This window comes from Mya arenaria, chromosome 12 (genome assembly GCF_026914265.1).
Source record: "Mya arenaria isolate MELC-2E11 chromosome 12, ASM2691426v1".
NCBI lineage: Eukaryota > Metazoa > Mollusca > Bivalvia > Myida > Myidae > Mya > Mya arenaria.
The window spans coordinates 40,457,864-40,476,963 of NC_069133.1; the positions used below are offsets into that span (position 1 = coordinate 40,457,864).

General features: G+C 34.5%; 1 protein-coding gene across 2 annotated transcripts in view; it reads left to right on the forward strand.

Annotated features, from left to right (window-relative positions):
- Positions 1 to 18,735, forward strand: part of LOC128212241 (probable E3 ubiquitin-protein ligase HECTD2) — a 44,503-nt gene extending 25,768 nt beyond the window's left edge. For both annotated transcript variants that reach the window (XM_052917600.1, XM_052917601.1), the window contains 11 exons: positions 646 to 742; positions 1,403 to 1,510; positions 1,730 to 1,862; positions 3,501 to 3,589; positions 3,923 to 4,084; positions 5,025 to 5,099; positions 5,705 to 5,792; positions 6,042 to 6,148; positions 6,860 to 6,975; positions 7,729 to 7,869; positions 12,634 to 18,735. In XM_052917600.1, coding sequence (XP_052773560.1) covers positions 646 to 742; positions 1,403 to 1,510; positions 1,730 to 1,862; positions 3,501 to 3,589; positions 3,923 to 4,084; positions 5,025 to 5,099; positions 5,705 to 5,792; positions 6,042 to 6,148; positions 6,860 to 6,975; positions 7,729 to 7,869; positions 12,634 to 12,754 — 1,237 coding nt within the window. In that variant the 3' untranslated portion in view covers positions 12,755 to 18,735. The remainder of the gene's footprint in view (positions 1 to 645; positions 743 to 1,402; positions 1,511 to 1,729; positions 1,863 to 3,500; positions 3,590 to 3,922; positions 4,085 to 5,024; positions 5,100 to 5,704; positions 5,793 to 6,041; positions 6,149 to 6,859; positions 6,976 to 7,728; positions 7,870 to 12,633) is intronic.
- Positions 18,736 to 19,100: the final 365 nt, after the last annotated feature.

Here is a 19,100-nt window from a genome sequence, read left to right on the forward strand (position 1 = left end):
TATGAGATGCAGTTTAACATAATTATTAAAATTGTCAATGCTCGTATGTTGTTGTTTATCAGGTGAACAAGGCGTGGCACTCAATAATTATTCAAGCCAAAGTTATGGGCTTTGCTATATTGTGCATATTGTCTCTGGCAAGATGTGTACTTACTTTCATTTGAATATTTTGAACTTTTTTTGAGTTATGTCCTGAGCTAAAGCAGCAGTCTTAAAACTTGACTGTTTTTACCTTTTATTTGTCTCAGAATCAGTTTATTTTGACATCAGTGATTTCAATTCAGTCATATAAGATAACTCACAATAGAACACATCACAATTATTTGGTAAACTGCCGAAACATTCATTTTTCTTAAAGCGTTAGTAATGCTTTTTAGCCATAAAACATCAATTTTCAAATGTTTATATGAAAACTGTGATTTGCTCTTTGTCAGCAGTCTTGAATCACAGGTTTCCAGACATTTACGCAAAAATTGGCTCATTCCAAGACAAAAAAAATTGTCAGAGCCATTAATGCAGCTTTAATGATTTTGCACTGTAATGACCATGATGCTGATGCCAAAAATCGCAAAACTGTTATATTACCTGGCCTATTTCATATATAAAAATAAGTGGTTGATCATCCATGTACCCTGTATGTTTCAGGTTTTCATTCTGTCAGTACCCCTTTATCTTGAGTATTACTGGAAAGAGAACAATTCTACAGCGAGATTCGGAACAACAGATGATTCTCATGGCAAGGGTAGGTTTTTTAGCTAGGAATGGAATGCAATTGTGCAATGCCAGCAAATTTGGTGTATATCTTTGTCTAGAAATATGTATGATTTTCTGAGCAGCATTTGTACATGGTTGCATGATCTTCCTCTACGGACGTTGACTGTCGTTGAAGGATATATTTATAGCTGTTGCTTTTTCAAACATGACTTGTTACACAAAGAACACATTTAGTGTCTGATTTTAAATTTAATTTGCGTGCAGAAAAAATACTAAAGTCTTGTGTTGATTTCTCAAAAAATATTGAGTATTAGGAAAGATTAAAAAAAGTCTACACTATTTCGGATCATGCCTCCTATAACAGATTGAAACCCTTTCACTGAAGAAAAAACCTTATTCATATCGATTTCACAAAATAAAACTTAGTATGTTACAGTTCTCCTTTCTGGATTTTTTCTGAAAACGTAAACTATTCTTCATAATGAGATTATAAAACAGTAAATGTCAAAACAAAAGCTAGTGGTGTTCAATAAAAAAAATTAATAAGTTTTACTTCATTATTAATCAGTTTAGTCCCCGACAAATCACTAAGATAACATCTTTGGTTCTCAGACAGCAACAGAATGACAATGAAATTATCAGAGCAATTAGTCAATGTTACAATGTAATTAACAATGTTTTTTTCTAGAGAAGTTTGGTAGCGAAGGTCCAGAGACGTCAGCTACCAGATGTGGGCATGCTGTTCTTCAACCTGACGGTCCGAAGAGAACACCTTGTGTCCGATTCTTTAAATGAGGTAAAAAACAAGTGGTATACATTTAAACACTGCCTATCTAACCACCAGTTAAATTCATAATTTAGATGTTGAGCATTTCCATCATAAAATCGCCTCTTGCAATGTCTAATTTTGTAGATAGTTTTAGGTCATTTAATCAAAGTCAAATTATGAAATAATTTTTGTATCTTGTCAATGTAACCTAACAAATACCTACAATCCTTAAATCTTATTTTTTAGATTTCCAAGAAACAGCATGACCTTAAGAAGAAGTTGAAGGTCACATTTGCGGGCGAGCCTGGGCTGGACATGGGTGGGCTCACAAAGGAGTGGTTCCTGTTGCTTATAAAGAAAATCTTCCATGAAAACTATGGTAACAATAATTGCAGTAATTCTTAGTTGCTGTTTGTTGGGTTTTTTTCGAGGAAAAAAGTTGAGGTATCTCCAAAGCCTCAAATTCTTCATCAACAGTTTAGTGGCACTAAAACTTGAAGCTTGGCCAGAATTAAAAAAATGACGATTATAATGACGGGAAGGATTAAGGACATCAGTGGGTGCACTCCAATTGAGGATGCTGCCTTTGTTTGTGTGTACTTTTTAAAGGGGGGTGGAACTAGTATTGCTCACCAGTAACAGTGTAATTACCCTATAGTTAAAGGCCTAGTTTTAAGGAATGTTTGGCATGACAATCCCCTGTTGTGCATCTCAGCTAATTGCTCTGGTGTCACAGTAGGGCCCAATTTCCTGTTTATTCGTTTATTGGCTCAGGGTCATTTAGGGTCCATTTCTATAATAAAAAACCTACAAAACTGCACAGCAGGATATTCAGCTCAGAGATCTGATAAGACAATTAGGCAATTAGATTAAGATCAATACATAGAGGTTGTGTACAAATACACGGTTTTCGGCGGGGGTCACTTATAGAAGGATTAAACTAGGCTTTTAAACCGTGACTTGTCGACACAAGAGCTTATCCTGATGGGCTCAGGAGTCGCATCATCATAACAAACAGGGTTTGTGGTCGAAGAGATGAGTTTAAACACCATTTGAGATATTGCAATAAATTCTGTGTGTCTCTTATGGAGTGTTTGTTTGGCCTTGATTTTTGTGCATTAAAAATAGTTAAAAGTACCCTGAAATGGATGTATATGGCTTTTAAAACAATTTTAACTGGAGTCTTATCTTTGTAAGGAATTTATCTGCTGTATCCAAATCATCACAATCAATACAGGAGATTTCTTACTGAGGTAATTCTGCAAGACAATTTACTGTTTAGCCGAGGAATTTTGAGAAATGTGCATTCTGGCTATATTTTGCAAATGTGAAGAACATTTTTTTTCAACAATTATAAAATAGAACTAGGCAGTGTCAGTCTTCAGACTCTGGGCGAGCTGGGCATATTAACTGTGTTACATCTTAACTTACTTCATGTCATTTTGATACATTTGTATTAAGTGAATTCTCTGGTATCATATGTGCTTTTGGCCTGAATCTCTTGTACTCATGCTGAATTTTCAGAATTGGGATTTTTGTTTTATTTTCATCCTTGATGAAGCCTAAAAAACAAACTTTTGGTTCGGGTTACCCTATACTACCTACAAAACAGGTGCCATCCCTACCGTTTTTGTAGTCCTTTAGTACAAAGAAATGAAAGGGTGATTTGATATAAAGTTTAAAATGTTTAAACCTGGTTACTTTCTCACTGCCTCTCAAAATGGAAACCAGCAATGGTTTCTATTCTGGAAATGGACTCCAGCTTTCTTTAAGCCATCAGCTTTTATCACAAACATGCAAATGAAAATGAAAATAAAATAAACAAAAGATAACTTTTCCACCATACCTCAATGATTATATGCAGTAACGTTCTTAAATAAAGCCTTATAAAAAATAAAATATAGAAGTAAAAACCCTACTTACCTTACCTGTTTCAAAAAAAAAATGGAACCCTAACCAAACCTTTTTTTTTTTTTTTTTTTTGGCCTGATAAAACAGAAATCATTCTATTTTACAGGGATGTTCACATATCACAAGCAGTCTGGTGTATACTGGTTTTCTCCCATGGTGCGAGAGGACTACCAAGAGTTCAACCTAGTTGGAGTTGTATCCTTACACTGTTACTGTTGTGTCATGATTACATTACAGAACATTAGAGTGGTCTAGTGGTCCAGCAAGGACTTGGTATGATAATGAATGAAAAAGTTCTAAGAATTAAATACAGTCATAGTATGATTTTTGGGGAAAGATGAACCATAAAATATTGTTATAATGCGAGTTCAAATTCATCATTTGTTATCAAGTTACAATGATTGATTATATAAACTATATTTCTAATGGTACTAAAAAAAACAGACTCCTTCAATGCATTTCTGTTTTCAAGCTTTTACTTTTTGATTTCTATTCTATTCACATTGTGATCCTTAACCCCGCCCCCAGTTGATGGGCCTAGCGGTGTACAACAGTATTATCCTGGATCTCCGGTTCCCACCTTGTTGTTACAAGAAGCTACTCAGTCCCCCTGTGGTTCCCTATAACAACCCCAGGGTACCGGTAGGCGTGACGGCACTAACGTTGCGGGACTTGAAGACTGTTCATCCGGTAAGTGGTTTTAAGTTACAAGTCCACTCCATAAGTGGTTAAGTTACCTAGTTCCTCCATTTTTGCTGCAAGAAACTACTCAGTCCCCCTTTGGTTTGCTAAAACATCCGAAGGGTTATGGTGGAATGACAGCAATTATATTGCGGAACTTGAAGACTGTTCATCCGGTAAGTGGTTAAGCCTTATTGTTACAAGAAGCTTCTCAGTTCCCTTGTGGTTCCCTATAACAACCCCAGGGTACCTGTGGGTGTGACGGCACTAACGTTGCGGGACTTAAAGACTGTACATCTGGTAAGTGGTTAAGTGAACCTGTTCCTCCATTGTTGCTTCAAGAAGCTACTCAGTCCCCCTGTGGCTCCCTGTAACAACCCCAGGATGCCGCTGGGTGTGACAGCACTTACATTTCGGGACTTGAAGACTGTACATCCGGTAAGTGGTTAAGTGGCACCCTATATCAATACCACGGTACCAGTGGGCGTGACACCACAACCTTGCGGGACTTAAAAACTGCTCAAAAAGTAAGTGGTGAAGTGCCCTGGTGCCCACCTTATTGCTAAATGAAGCTTCTTACTATCCTTGCGGTTCCGTGTAACAGTAACCATCAGGGTACTGGTTGCTAAGGGAAGTGGTTGAGTGTCCTGGTTCCCGCCTTGTTGCTACAAGAAGCTACTCAGTAGCTGTGTGGTTCCCTGTAACAATGTCAAAGTCATAGTGGGTGTGACAGCACAAGCATTGTAAGAAGGTCGTTCCTCCATTTGGTGTTTAGCTTGAACTAATTATTCAGTTCCTTGGCATGACAACTCTAATATTGTGAGATTTCAAGGCTGTGTTTGTTTTCATAAAAAAAAAGACAAAAGGTACAAAAAAGATAACACCAAATGCTCACTACCTGTGAACTCATGAAACAAAAATATGTTATATGTTTATAATGCCATTACAGGATGTAGCCAAAGGTCTGACAGATCTGCTGGAATACACGGGAAATGTTGAAGATGACTTCTGCATGAACTTTCAGGTAAAACTGCGTAAAGCGTAATTGTAGACTGTTCAAGAGGTTAAGAGTTCATTACTTTTTACAGTGCATTCATAAATTTTCCATAATGCAATATTCAATTATCTGCTTATTTCCATTAATGTAATTCAGTAAGTTAAGACTTCCCTTAAATAACTTCATTCGGGTAGGTACAAATTTCTGAGAATGCAGATTATTATCTACAGATTTCCCAATCCCTTATCTACCCATTTCTTCCCATAATACAATCCATAAACTACAGATTTAGCATTATGCAATTTATAAACTACAGATTTCTCATAATGCAATCCATAAACTACAAATTTCCCACAATGGAATGTATAAACTACAGACTTCCCATAATGCAGTCCATAAACTACAGATTTCCCATAATGTAATGTATAAACTACAGATTTCCCATAATGCAATCCATAATCTACAGATTTCCCATAATGCAATCCATAAACTACAAATTTCCCATAATGCAATGTATAAACTACAGATTTCCCATAATGCAAATCATAAACTACAGATTTCCCATAATGCAATCCATAAACTACAGATTTCCCATAATGCAATCCATAAACTACAAGTTCTACTGTCTGCAGGTGTCCCAGGAATGTTATGGAAAAGTGAACACGTATGAGTTAAAGGAAGGAGGAGCAGACATTCCAGTAACAGCTGAAAACAGACAAGGTATGCTAAAACATTCCTAACATGCACTGTATAGCTCATGGTTTGTTTGTTAGAATTGTCGTGAAATATCCTGGAAAGTAATGATACCGTTCGACATAAGTTTTTGTTTTTTCAAATCAGGAATTAAACCACATTTGTTTCAGTATTTATTATCAAACTTCAAAGACTTTTGAACATATTGTTAGTAAACTAAATATTTGCAAATAAAATACATAGACATTTTTTTAAACATTATAAATTCATTTTCAGAGTATGTTGACCTATATGTGGACTGGGTCCTTAACAAGTCCGTGTTCCAGCAGTTCAAAGCCTTCTATCATGGTTTCCACACCGTATGCGCATCAAATGCCCTCATTGTAAGTACTTCCAGGATTCCATGTTGTCGAAGCTTTCTGAAAACTTCAAAATCTTTTCATATCAATTTTTTATTTTCTTGGTCAGCCTTTTTCAACTTGGTCAGACTTTTCCCTCTATTTCTATATGGTCAGCTCCCTGGTCAGCCTTTTAGTACAGCCCGTAGTCTTCTACCTTTTCTACCTTGGTTTCCACACTGTTTGTGCATCAAATGTCCTCATTGTAGTTACTCCCAGAGATCCCATGTTATCTAAGCTTAGCTTAGCTGATCTTATCAAGTGTTTCTACAGTTCAAAGCCTTCTTCCATTATTTCCACACAGTTTGTGCATCAAATGCTCTGATTTTAAAAACTTCAAAAAAAAATCAAAAAATCTAGCATTTCAGCTTAGCTGAGTTTTCTGTATTGAGTACACAGTCAGCATTTTAGCAGTTTATGATGTTCAATCACTGTATTCAACCCGTCTGTTCATATTATGCCTTTATTGTTAGTACTTCGTGGATTTTCCATCTTAGCTTTTCATAGCTTATTTAAGCTATGCGGAGGGGGTTAGGGGTTAGCTTAGTTAAGCTGAGCTTTTCTTAGCTTAGTTAAGCTTAGCTTTTTCTTAGGTTATTAATGAAACATATTTTTTTTAGATAATGTTTATGTTTTCTGTGGAAACTTTTGTGTTAAAACAAAAAAGGAATATATTAATTTTATTGATTGTTGCAGATGCTGCGTCCAGAGGAAATCGATATGTTAGTCTGTGGTAACCCGCGTCTCGACATGAATGAGCTGAAAAAAGTCACTGTCTATGACGGCTACGGTCCCGCACATCCTCTGATAAAGTGAGTTGTATTTAAAACTATGAATTTAGTCTTCATAAAATGTATTTTGGATTTACATCCCTGAAATTAGATTTAGACAAGCACTTTCGAGTATTCAAAAGATGGACTTCTATATTTCAGTCTTCCCAATAAGGTATTATTAGTCTTTAAAAAATATTTCTGTCTTCAAAATAAGATTTTGGTATTAGGATAATATCATAACTTTCTTTAAAGCTGCACTCTCACAGATGGAATGTTTTGACATCTTTTTTTACTTTTTGTAAACCAATAATATAAGACCGCTGATAAGAAATCTGATTGCAGATGTTCATACATAAGTTTAAAAATTGATGTTTTATGCATTTTTCTTAAACAGTAACGTTCTAAGCTATAAAACATTAATTTAAGAATGGAACTATGAAAATCTGTGATCTTTTGTGGGCAGTCTTATATTACTGGTTTGCAGATATTTACGCAAAAATTGGCTCATTCCAAGACAAAAAAAGTTGTCAAAACGGTAAATTTGTGAGAGTGCAGATTTAAAATAAAACGTTTATTTTATGACAGATGATAGGATTCAGTTAAAAATATACATGGAAAAGTGGAACAATATATTGTCTTTTAACTCATTTATACTCTAAAAGTTTTTCTCAGCTGGGCTCAGCTCCTTTAGAAAAGCCTGCTAATGTTTGGACCGAAATTGACCAAGTGCCCACAAAAGGCAGGTCGGATATGACAGGATAACATTAATTTTACCACTGCGTTATATTTCAGGAGTTTTTGGGACATTGTTCTAAGCTTGGCCAAGCCCCTTCAGAAGAGCTTGCTCATGTTTACGACGGGAAGCGATCGGGTACCGATAGGAGGCATGGCAGAGATGACCTTCAAAATATCACGACATGATGATATTAATCTGTATGTAGTGTCTAATCTGTATGTAGTGTCTAATCTGTATGTAGTGTCTTATCTGTATGTAGTGTCTTATCTGTATGAAGTGTCTAATCTGTATGTAGTGTCTATAATCTGTATGTAGCGACTTATCTGTATGTAGTGTCTTATCTGTATGTAGTGTCTTATCTGTATGTAGTGTCTAATCTGTATGTAGTGTCTAATCTGTATGTAGTGTCTTATCTGTATGTAGTGTCTATAATCTGTATGTAGTGTCTAATCTGTATGTAGCATCTATAATCTGTATGTAGTGTCTTATCTGTATGTAGTGTCTAATCTGTATGTAGTGTCTAATCTGTATGTAGTGTCTATAATCTGTATGTAGTGTCTTATCTGTATGTAGTGTCTATAATCTGTATGTAGTGTCTTATCTGTATGTAGTGTCTAATCTGTATGTAGTGTCTAATCTGTATGTAGTGTCTTATCTGTATGTAGTGTCTTATCTGTATGTAGTGTCTTTAATCTGTATGTAGTGTCTTATCTGTATGTAGTGTCTAATCTGTATGTAGTGTCTAATCTGTATGTAGTGTCTAATCTGTATGTAGTGTCTTATCTGTATGTAGTGTCTTATCTGTATGTAGTGTCTAATCTGTATGTAGTGTCTATAATCTGTATGTAGTGACTTATCTGTATGTAGTATCTTATCTGTATGTAGTGTCTAATCTGTATGTAGTGTCTAATCTATATGTAGTGTCTTATCTGTATGTAGTGTCTATAATCTGTATGTAGTGTCTAATCTGTATGTAGTGTCTAACCTGTATGTAGTGTCTTATCTGTATGTAGTGTCTATAATCTGTATGTAGTGTCTAATCTGTATGTAGTGTCTAATCTGTATGTAGTGTCTAATCTGTATGTAGTGTCTATAATCTGTATGTAGTATCTTATCTGTATGTATTGTCTAATCTGTATGTAGTGTCTAATCTATATGTAGTGTCTTATCTGTATGTAGTGTCTTATCTGTATGTAGTGTCTAATCTGTATGTAGTGTCTAATCTGTATGTAGTGTCTTATCTGTATGTAGTGTCTATAATCTGTATGTAGTGTCTAATCTGTATGTAGCATCTATAATCTGTATGTAGTGTCTTATCTGTATGTAGTGTCTAATCTGTATGTAGTGTCTAATCTGTATGTAGTGTCTATAATCTGTATGTAGTGTCTTATCTGTATGTAGTGTCTTTAATCTGTATGTAGTGTCTTATCTGTATGTAGTGTCTAATCTGTATGTAGTGTCTAATCTGTATGTAGCGTCTTATCTGTATGTAGTGTCTAATCTGTATGTAGTCTAATCTGTATGTAGTGTCTATAATCTGTATGTAGTGTCTTATCTGTATGTAGTGTCTATAATCTGTATGTAGTGTCTTATCTGTATGTAGTGTCTATAATCTGTATGTAGTGTCTAATCTGTATGTAGCGTCTTATCTGTATGTTGTGTCTTATCTGTATGTAGTGTCTAATCTGTATGTAGTGTCTAATCTGTATGTAGTGTCTAATCTGTATGTATAGCGTCTATAATCTGTATGTAGCGTCTTATCTGTATGTTGTGTCTATAACCTGTATGTAGTGTCTAATCTGTATGTAGTGTCTAATCTGTATGTATAGCGTCTATAATCTGTATGTAGCGTCTTATCTGTATGTTGTGTCTTATCTGTATGTAGTGTCTAATCTGTATGTAGTGTCTTATCTGTATGTAGTGTCTTATCTGTATGTAGTGTCTTATCTGTATGTAGTGTCTTATCTGTATGTAGTGTCTAATCTGTATGTAGTGTCTTATCTGTATGTAGTGTCTTATCTGTATGTAGTGTCTTATCTGTATGTAGTGTCTTATCTGTATGTAGTGTCTAATCTGTATGTAGTGTCTAATCTGTATGTAGTGTCTAATCTGTATGTAGTGTCTTATCTGTATGTAGTGTCTAATCTGTGTGTAGTGTCTAATCGGTATGTTGTTTCATTAATTATGTCTCCCCCTCTCTGGGGGAGACATATTGTTTTTGCCCTGTCCGTCAGTCCGGTAGTCCGTCAGTCCGTCTGTACGTCACACTTCGTTTCCGATCGATAACTGGAAAACCGCATGACCTAGGATCACCAAACTTGGTAGGGAGGTTAGTCGTGAGGTGTAGAGGATCCCTATTGTATTTGGGGTCACTAGGTCAAAGGTCAAGGTCGCGGCGACCCCCAATATAAAAAACATTTCTGCTCAAAATCTTGAGAACGGTTTGACCTAGGTTCACCAAACTTGGTAGGGAGGTTGGTCATGAGGTGTAGAAGATCCCTATTGTTTTTGGGGTCACTAGGTCAAAGGTCAAGGTCGCGGCGACCCCCAATGTAAAAAACATTTCCGCTCAATATCTTGAGAATGGTTTGACCTAGGTTCACCAAACTTGGAAGGGAGGTTGATCATGAGGTTTAGAAAACTCCTATATTTTGGGGGGTCACAAGGTCAAAGGTCAACGTCGCTGTGACCTCTAATGTAAAAAAATATTTCCGTGCAATATCAGGAGAATGCTTTGATCTAGGTTCACCAAACTTTGAAGTGAGGTTGGTCATGATGTCTAGATGATCCCAATTGTTTTGGGGGTAACAAGGTCAATAGTCAAGGTCGTGGTGACCTTCCATGTAAAAATCATTTGCGTGTAATATCTTTATGTCTCCCCCATTCATGGGGAGACATATTGTTTTTGCCCTGTCCGTCAGTCAGTCCATCAGTCTGTCAGTCAGTCAGTCAGTACGTCACACTTCGTTTCCGCCCAATAACTATAGAACTCTTAGACCCAGGAACTTCATACTTGGTATGCTAGTTGGTCATGACTAGTAGATGACCCCTATTGAATTTGGGGTCACTAGGTCAAAGATCAGGGTCAACGTGACCTTGAGGTGAAGAAACGGTTTCCACTCAATAACTAAAGATCCTTTGGGTCCAGGAACTTCATACTTGGTATGCTAGTTGTTCATGACTATTAGATGACTCCTATTGATTTTGAGATCAAAAGGTCAAAGGTCAAGGTTACCTTCAGGTAAAAAATGTTATGTTGGCAGTGACCTTAAGCTTAAAAATGGTTTCTGCTCAATAACTAAAGAAAGCTTGTACCCAGGAACTTCATAGTTGTTCATGACTAGTAGATGACTCCTATTGATTTTGAGATCAGTAGGTCAATGGTCAAGGTCACCGTGACCTTGAGGTGAAGAAACTGTTTCCGCTCAATAACTAGAGAACGCTTGCAACCAGGAATTTCATACTTGGTATGCTAGTTGGTCATGACTAGAAGATGACCCATATTGATTTTGAGATCACTAGGTCAAAGGTCAAGGTTGCCATGACCTTGAAGTGAAGAAAAAGTTTCCGCTCAATAACTAAAGATCCTTTGGTTTCAGGAACTTCATACTTGGTAAGCTAGTTGTTCATGACTAGAAGATGACCCCTATTGATTTTCAGATCAAAAGGTCAAAGGTCAAGGTTACCTTCAGGTAAAAAATGATACGTTGGCGGTGACCTTAAAAATGGTTTCTGCTCAATAACTTAAGAACGCTTGTACCCAGGAACTTCATTCTTGGTACGCTAGTCGGTCATGACTAGTAGATGACCCCTATCGATTTTGAGATCAGTAGGTCAAAGGTCAAGGTTGCCATGACCTTGAGTTGAAGAAATGGTTACCGCTCAGTAACTAAAGAACACTTGCACCCAAGAACTTAATACTTGGTATGCAAGTTGGTTATGTAGATGATCCCTATTGATGTTGTGATCAGTAGGTAAAAGGTCATGGTCACGATGACTGTGAGCTGAAAAATGGTTTCCGATCAATAATTGAATAACACTTGCGCCCAGGAACTTCATACAATGCAAACTTCGTTTACATTTTCCATGATTAATCAACAACACTTTCTTCTCTTCACTATTTAATATAATCGAATAAACCAAACTTCACTGTTGGTTTGTCTCCAGTCCAAAGTTACAAATTTCATGTCCATCATTTATTTTTTCTCAGCTACGACCACACAATAGGGGAGACAAGCGCTTTTTCAAAAAAGCAATCTCTAGTTAAATAAGGAAACAAAAAAGCACCATTTTGCTACCACCCCTTGTAATAATATAAATTGGATTTGTTAACCTCTAAATCCGTCTGCTTCCATTAAAAGTAATTTTTTTTTGTGCAAAGGGGTTAGGTTCAAGAGGTCAATTTTTTAGTGAATGTGTCTGTAGGCACATTATTCTGTGGGATATTCCAGTAAAACATATTACCCCCAGGGGTAAGGCAATTATTTAAATAGTATATAGGTGCGTGTCTTTTTTCGCTTATTTGGACCCCACAAGGGTAAATTTGCTTCTGTAGGGGGGGTAGCATAATTTAAAAGTGCCTTCCCCCCATGGGTTATATGTTTAAATGGAAAAGCCCTGTATACCCTGTATATATTTTGCTATATATTTACATTATTTTGTAAGTATTAGGTTATTTTTGTGTTTCATATAATAGTTTAATCCTATTTCTTTACCAAAGATTGTGAAACAAGTGATTACAACATACGGTTATTATCATGCTCACTTTTGTGATTTTATGCACGATTGTTGCCTTGTGATATGCAAGTATTCAGAGAAAACCCTCTTGTCCGACAAGCCAAACTTCCATGCGCCCAGAGTGGCAGTGGAGCCCGTACAATGTGTTTGCTAACAGAATAGATTTCAACTTTTATTTAAATCGACACTTATGTACATGTTAAACCTGTTGTTGTTTTTCTCAGACTGCCGACTTCCCACACTTGTTTCAACCAGCTGGTGCTGCCGGAATACAAGAGTAAAAAAATCCTCCGAAATAAACTCATCCTGGCTATACAGAATGCAGAGGGATTCGGCTTGGAATGAAGAGTTGTCAGCTTGGTTTTCGGTGTCATGCATTTACATGCCATAATCACGGCTGGAACACAGTTAAAAGGTCCTCCGAAATAAAATGAGACTCGCCATACAGAACACAGAGATTTGGTCTGAAATGATACCATTCAGTGTGGATTACCTTGTTATTCATCCTAACTATACATAATACTAACAGATGCGGCTAGTAATGAATATCCGTCAGTATTCTTTTGTGTCATTCATCTTAGCCATACAAAATACTAATTTATTCAGCTTGGAATAAATAACTGTCAGCGTATCGTGTCATTCATCCTAGTCATACAAAATACTAACTTATTCAGCTTGGAATGAAGGACGTTTTTTTGTGAAATTCATTCTTGCAATAATTAATACAAAATATAATACAAAATATAAGAACACAAAGTCCTCCAAAATCAACACATCCTTACCATACAGAACGCCGAAGGAATCATCTTGGAATGAATTAATAGCTTTGATTCTTGTTTCATCTATCCCAGCCATTCAGAATGCAGTATTTAGCTTGGAATGAAGGGATTTGATTTGGGTGTCATTTATTTAAACTGTTGCGTGGGGATTATTTTAGTCGTAATGGAATCCGTCCATCTATTCATGACCAATTGTGAGAGATTTTACCATCCATGTTATCTGCCATAAAGGATTTATTTCACCATGGAATTCTCAAGAAATAATCACAGAATTACTTAATCATTGTAAAGGTAATCCGTCCACTTCATTTGCCATAATTGAATTTTAATATCAGATTCAGCAGGATTTTCTTTATACATTCTATGTTTTAAGAATCATACTAGAAAGTTTCATCATTTATTTGTGTCCGTATTATCCATTCGTCATCATATAATCGCTATTTGTTGTAATCTAGTCATCATTTTTTGTCCCAGAATGAAAGCCAGATTGATTTCATTCTTCAGTGGCCAAGTGGTTTTCTCGTAAATACCAGGGCCCACATGGTTATGAACAGTGTCAAGTCCATGTCTAGACTCTGATTCAGAAAAGCCCTTTTATTAAATTACCAAAATCATCTTTATTTCATTTGTTTTTCAAAAATAAATGTCATTGTACAATTTTAAATAATAATAAATTTCAGCAGATTTAATCATCAATAATTATGCAACTAGCAGGAATTGTTTACAATAAAATGAAGATTTGCAGTTTTGCCACTTGAGTCTGATCTCAAGAGTTGAGACTGGTCAAAATCATGGCCCAAGATTGTATGCAAATGATACATACATGCCATATTTCGGAGAGGGTTCCCAGGGGATTTTGGTCTAAAATCCAGGGGATTTTGATATTATTACACCAGGGAATTTTTACTCAGCGAAAATTTAGCACAATATCTACATTTATGATATAGAAATGAATGTAGAAACACACTCTTATTTCAATAATTTTAATACTTAGTCATCATGGCCCTTAATGGAATTTCATAAAATTATGGATGCTTTCCACTATCAACCTGAAGCTAGTTTAAAAAAAAAAATCCAGCGGAAATGGATCCCCCAGCGGGGGACCAGGGGATGGGTCGGAAATCCGGGGCATTTTTCCCCCAACCGGGGGATATGGCATGTATGATGACAGATTGAACAATTAGAACTGTATGGGTTTGTTTGGACTCATAAGGTTGATTGTTCAGAACTTTGTTAAAATTAACAACCTTTTAAACTTCATTGTTGTTAATTTTCAAATCTTTACTGTTTTGCAAGTTTAATTGATACCTTACACTTGTGATCCGCTGTATTTATGTCTCCCCAAATAAATGGGGGAGACTCCCCAAATAAATGGGGAAGATGATCAGAAAAAATCATATCACATATTGCACAAGTGCCACTAATACTACCAGTACATATAAAGTATTATAATAATAATATGATACCTTTTATATTGAACATAAATGTATACATGTATTATGTTGATTGATTGTTGATTGAGATGTTATATTTATTGTTATCCGTCTGTGATCTATATTTATTGGTGAATTTGTGAAATCATTTACTATTCTTTTACATTGAATATAAGATGTTTTATGTGAATTAAAAGATGTTTTACGTGGATTAAAATGTATGTGCTTTAAAATTAGAGATAATATGTCTGTATTTCTAAGTACGAGTCCTGATTGAGCACTCTGAGCTGTTGGGATTGCATTTATTCAATGCCAGGATTTTTTAAAAGGCAGATTTATAATGAGCTTTAATTAACTATTCTGAATCTCAAAATTTTATGAAAATATAAATGTTATATTTTGCTAAATTTGTTGAACTTTGTTGTTATGTATTAAATATATTTTAGGCTGATTTATGTGTGGCTACATAGTTGATTATTCCATTTACCTTATGGTACATAATTATCTCACTTTTAAACATTATTGGCATAATATACACTATTTTATATTTTCAATTGTTTAGTTACTGAAAATGATTGTGTAAAAAAAATAAGAAGGCCGGAGAAAAATGATTTTAAGTTTCTCATCCGCATTTTAGAAAAATGTTTTAATTTAAACTTTTTTACAACACTTGTGAATCAATTTGGCAATATTATATTAATTATTCTAGTAGGCTCAATATCATGCGATAGTGTTGTCTTTAGTTGTTGCTTTTTTATATGAAAAAGCATGTGGTATATTTAAATTACCGGTATGCGCCATTTTTCTTGATTTTTTACCACTTTTGGCCAGAGTGGATCTAATGTAATAAAGGTGGAAACATGTAAGGATGAGAATCTAAAAATATATATTGTCTGGCCTCATTATGAATTAAGTTCAGCTTTTGGAAAAAAATGCATGAATAATAAGGTATCGGCTTTGACATTTTTTTAAAGAGATTATCAATTTTAATATTTTAAGCCAGTCAAACTTTGTATTATTTAGAAAAAGTGCTGTCAGAATAAGGATGAATAAGGATAATGAGACTGCTCTGTCACTAGATTCATAAAGGTTTTTTTTCAGTTGTTCAACTAATTTGTCGCATTCCTGTGACAGTTCTTTTTATTTTTTTATTAACATTTGGTTATTATTTCTTTCTTTATTATGTTAATTAAAATCAAATTAGCACAAATGAAAGCTACTGGGATCGTTCTGATTTTCAGAGGGGATGTTTTGACCAAAATGGTGACATTTTTCTCATAGGACATCTTAACCTGGGGACGTTTAGACCTGCAACCGTGAAATTACATAATGTCACATTAGGTTTATTGTCTTTAAAATCAGGTGTGCATTTATGATCAGTATGCAATTTTTTCGTGTTAAAGTACTATTACTTACTAGCTAGTCTTACGCTGATCTGCCAGTGTTTTTCTGCTATCTACTTGAATAGGGAGCTGGTCTTCGTATTTTATCAGATAGCTAGGAAATACTCCTACCTCTTGAGTCGTGCTGAGCTGCATTAAGGTCTTACATAGCTTGTATGGTTTCGTTTTCTGTATTAATTTTGCATAAAAGAAATCTTCAACTTCTTCTGCTTAAATGATAATTATCTTAAAGAATTAATGACCTTCAACTCATGTTTTCACATGGGCACAGCCATTAAATTTTCAATTCTTTATGTAATATTTCACCTTATGTCAATTTTACCCATGATCTATTTCAAGGCCGCCTTCATTAACGTCTTGAGTCTTAGTTTCAGACTCAGGCTCAGAAAATTGAAGTCTTGAATGTTTCAAAATAATAAAATATATCTAATTTTGCAAAAAGATGTGTGCTTGATTTTAGAAGCGTTTTTTTTTATACAGATACAGCCATTTTGACCATATTTGCTTCTGTAATAGCATTTTTATAACATTATTAGAATTTTTGCTTTTCTGGGTCTGAGTCTGAAACAATTTGTCAGACCAAAGATGTTAGTGTATAGTGCCTTTGATGGGACCTTTTTGTTGTGTTTTCGTCTTTTTGTTGTAAATTCTTTTTATTGCTTTTAATTCATTAAAGGAACTCCTTCCCATGTTATACCTAGGTTCAGACATTGAAAACACTAATATCATGTGAACACAATGCTTGTTACTATGAATGCTTATCATTTTTTCAAGTTCAAATTAGAGGTCTTTTATTTATTTTTTAAATATGACAAAAAATGCTTTATTTTGCCTAAAAGTGTTAGTCACTTTTTGAATTTTTTATTATTTTAGATTTTGATTTAAAAATATATGTTCAAATTGCCTATCAGCAAGTTGCAGTTTAGTGTTTGGACATAAAGTAAGGAAAATAGCTCAAATTCCACTAAGTTTAAAAAAATGTTTCTGACATAAAATCAGTGAGCGAGTCCATTTAAAATGCCGGGATTCTACAATTTGATTTTAAATTTATCATTTGTGACCTTTACTTCCTGTATCTATTGTTTTAAATTTTCTCAGTATGGACATTCAGCTGCATTGTTAAGTGCGTATTCAAATTACAGTAGAGTTATTTGTCTGTGAGTGATTTTCTCTCTCTGGAATTTTAACATTAAGTGCTAATGGTTTTCTTTATAAATTGTTTGAAGGACAATTTTTGTTAGATCTGTATTTCTGTGTGTGGAATAACTGCTTGCTAAAATTATGTATGCATTGTATGTTCGTATTATTATCTATCGATATTAAATAATAACAATTCCAGTAACAACTATTTTAAGGGTTATGGTTGTTGAATTACATTATACATTCTCAATTAATTCACATTCCCATGAAGGTGGTATTCTTAAAAACATCTGAAGTCATTTCCTAATTGAAGTAGATTTCTTAAAAAAACTCCAGTCAATTTGAAACAAAAGTACGTTATTTTTTAAATTAAACGTATAAATATATTCAATAAAAATGATGTATTTTAGCCATCATCAAGTTATTGTACCATATACTCAATAAAAATAATGTATTATAGTCTCAAGTTATTGTACCATATAACAAGTAACTTAGGAAAATTACTTAACTTAGGAAAATTACTTAATCTAGGAAAATGACTGAAGATTTTTCATGAATACCGACCTCTGTTATAATTGCATAATAAACAAGAAATGTTAATTTGAACTAATGTAATATCACAGATATAATTATTACAAACACTATATATTTCCTAGGAAACTATGAGGAACATGCAGTATGTTATGGGACTGAAGCTTGCTTATGATAATAACTCCACAGAAGTAAGTTTGGGGGATACGTAGGATTGGTGGGCTTATCAGTCAGTTAGTTTTGTCTGGACAATAACTAATGAAAGGGTTGACGTATTTTAATAAATTTTGGTACACATGTTCAACACCATAAAATAAAGGTGAAGTTTGACTTTGGTTACCAAACAACCAATCTTTGACAGAAAAATGTCCCTTTTTCAACTTAGATTTTTTAATAGGACATTCTTTCTTCATGAAATACTTTCATGTTCAAAAGGACATTCTTTTTCAATAATCTAACGCAATTAAATCTTTAGTAAGTGGATTTCTGTTCTTTGTGTACAAGCATGGGAAATTCAGCACCAAATTCAATAGGCCCCCCAAAATATTTAAAAAAAAGAGAAGAATTATGAAGTTTAATGAAAATGTATACAATAGTAAAATTTTCCAAATAAATGTTTAGAAAAGTGAAAAAAAAAAAAAAATGAACTGTCTACAAAATACAAGTGCATCAGTCATTTTACCCTAATGGTCGTCATGCTATATCTTCAAATTGTTTTACCAAATTGTCACTTAAAATTTCCTTTAAAGTGTTGTACAACCAAATTCTCTGGAATTTTCCGGCAGCAAAAATTCAAAGCAAAGTATCATACAAACTAATTCCTGTATTTTTCTACAACAGAAATATCATCGATTCTGTCTCATTTCATACTGAATGCTCCTCATAGAAGATTTCCAGATAAAAAAATTACATGTTATTTGTGTCATGATTGGCATAAATGTTCTTGAATAGTTGTATTAACTGGAGCTTGAATTATGTTTTGTCTAGCATGTGTTCAAACTGTTTGTGTCAAGAACAATTATGTCATTTGAAATAAATCACTAAAATCACAGATCTTTTCTTTGTTATGTATGTCTCATTGATTTGTATCCAAGCTCTGTCTTGAGTTAGTTTATACATTATATATTTTACAACAATTGTGGAGAAAGTTGTGACAACTTATACAAAGTCACTCTCATTGGCACAATGTTCTTTGAGAGTGTGGTCTTGTGTTGTGGAGGAAACTGGAGTATCGGGAGAAAACCCACTTGTCCGGCTTGGTAACCACAAATCAAACTCGCATGCGCTCAGGCCTGTAATTGAATCTGGTCACCTTGGTGAGAAGCGAGTGTGCTTACCACTGCCCTAACTGGACAACCTGCATGATGTTTCTAGTTGATATCAAATAACCTATTATTTGATATGT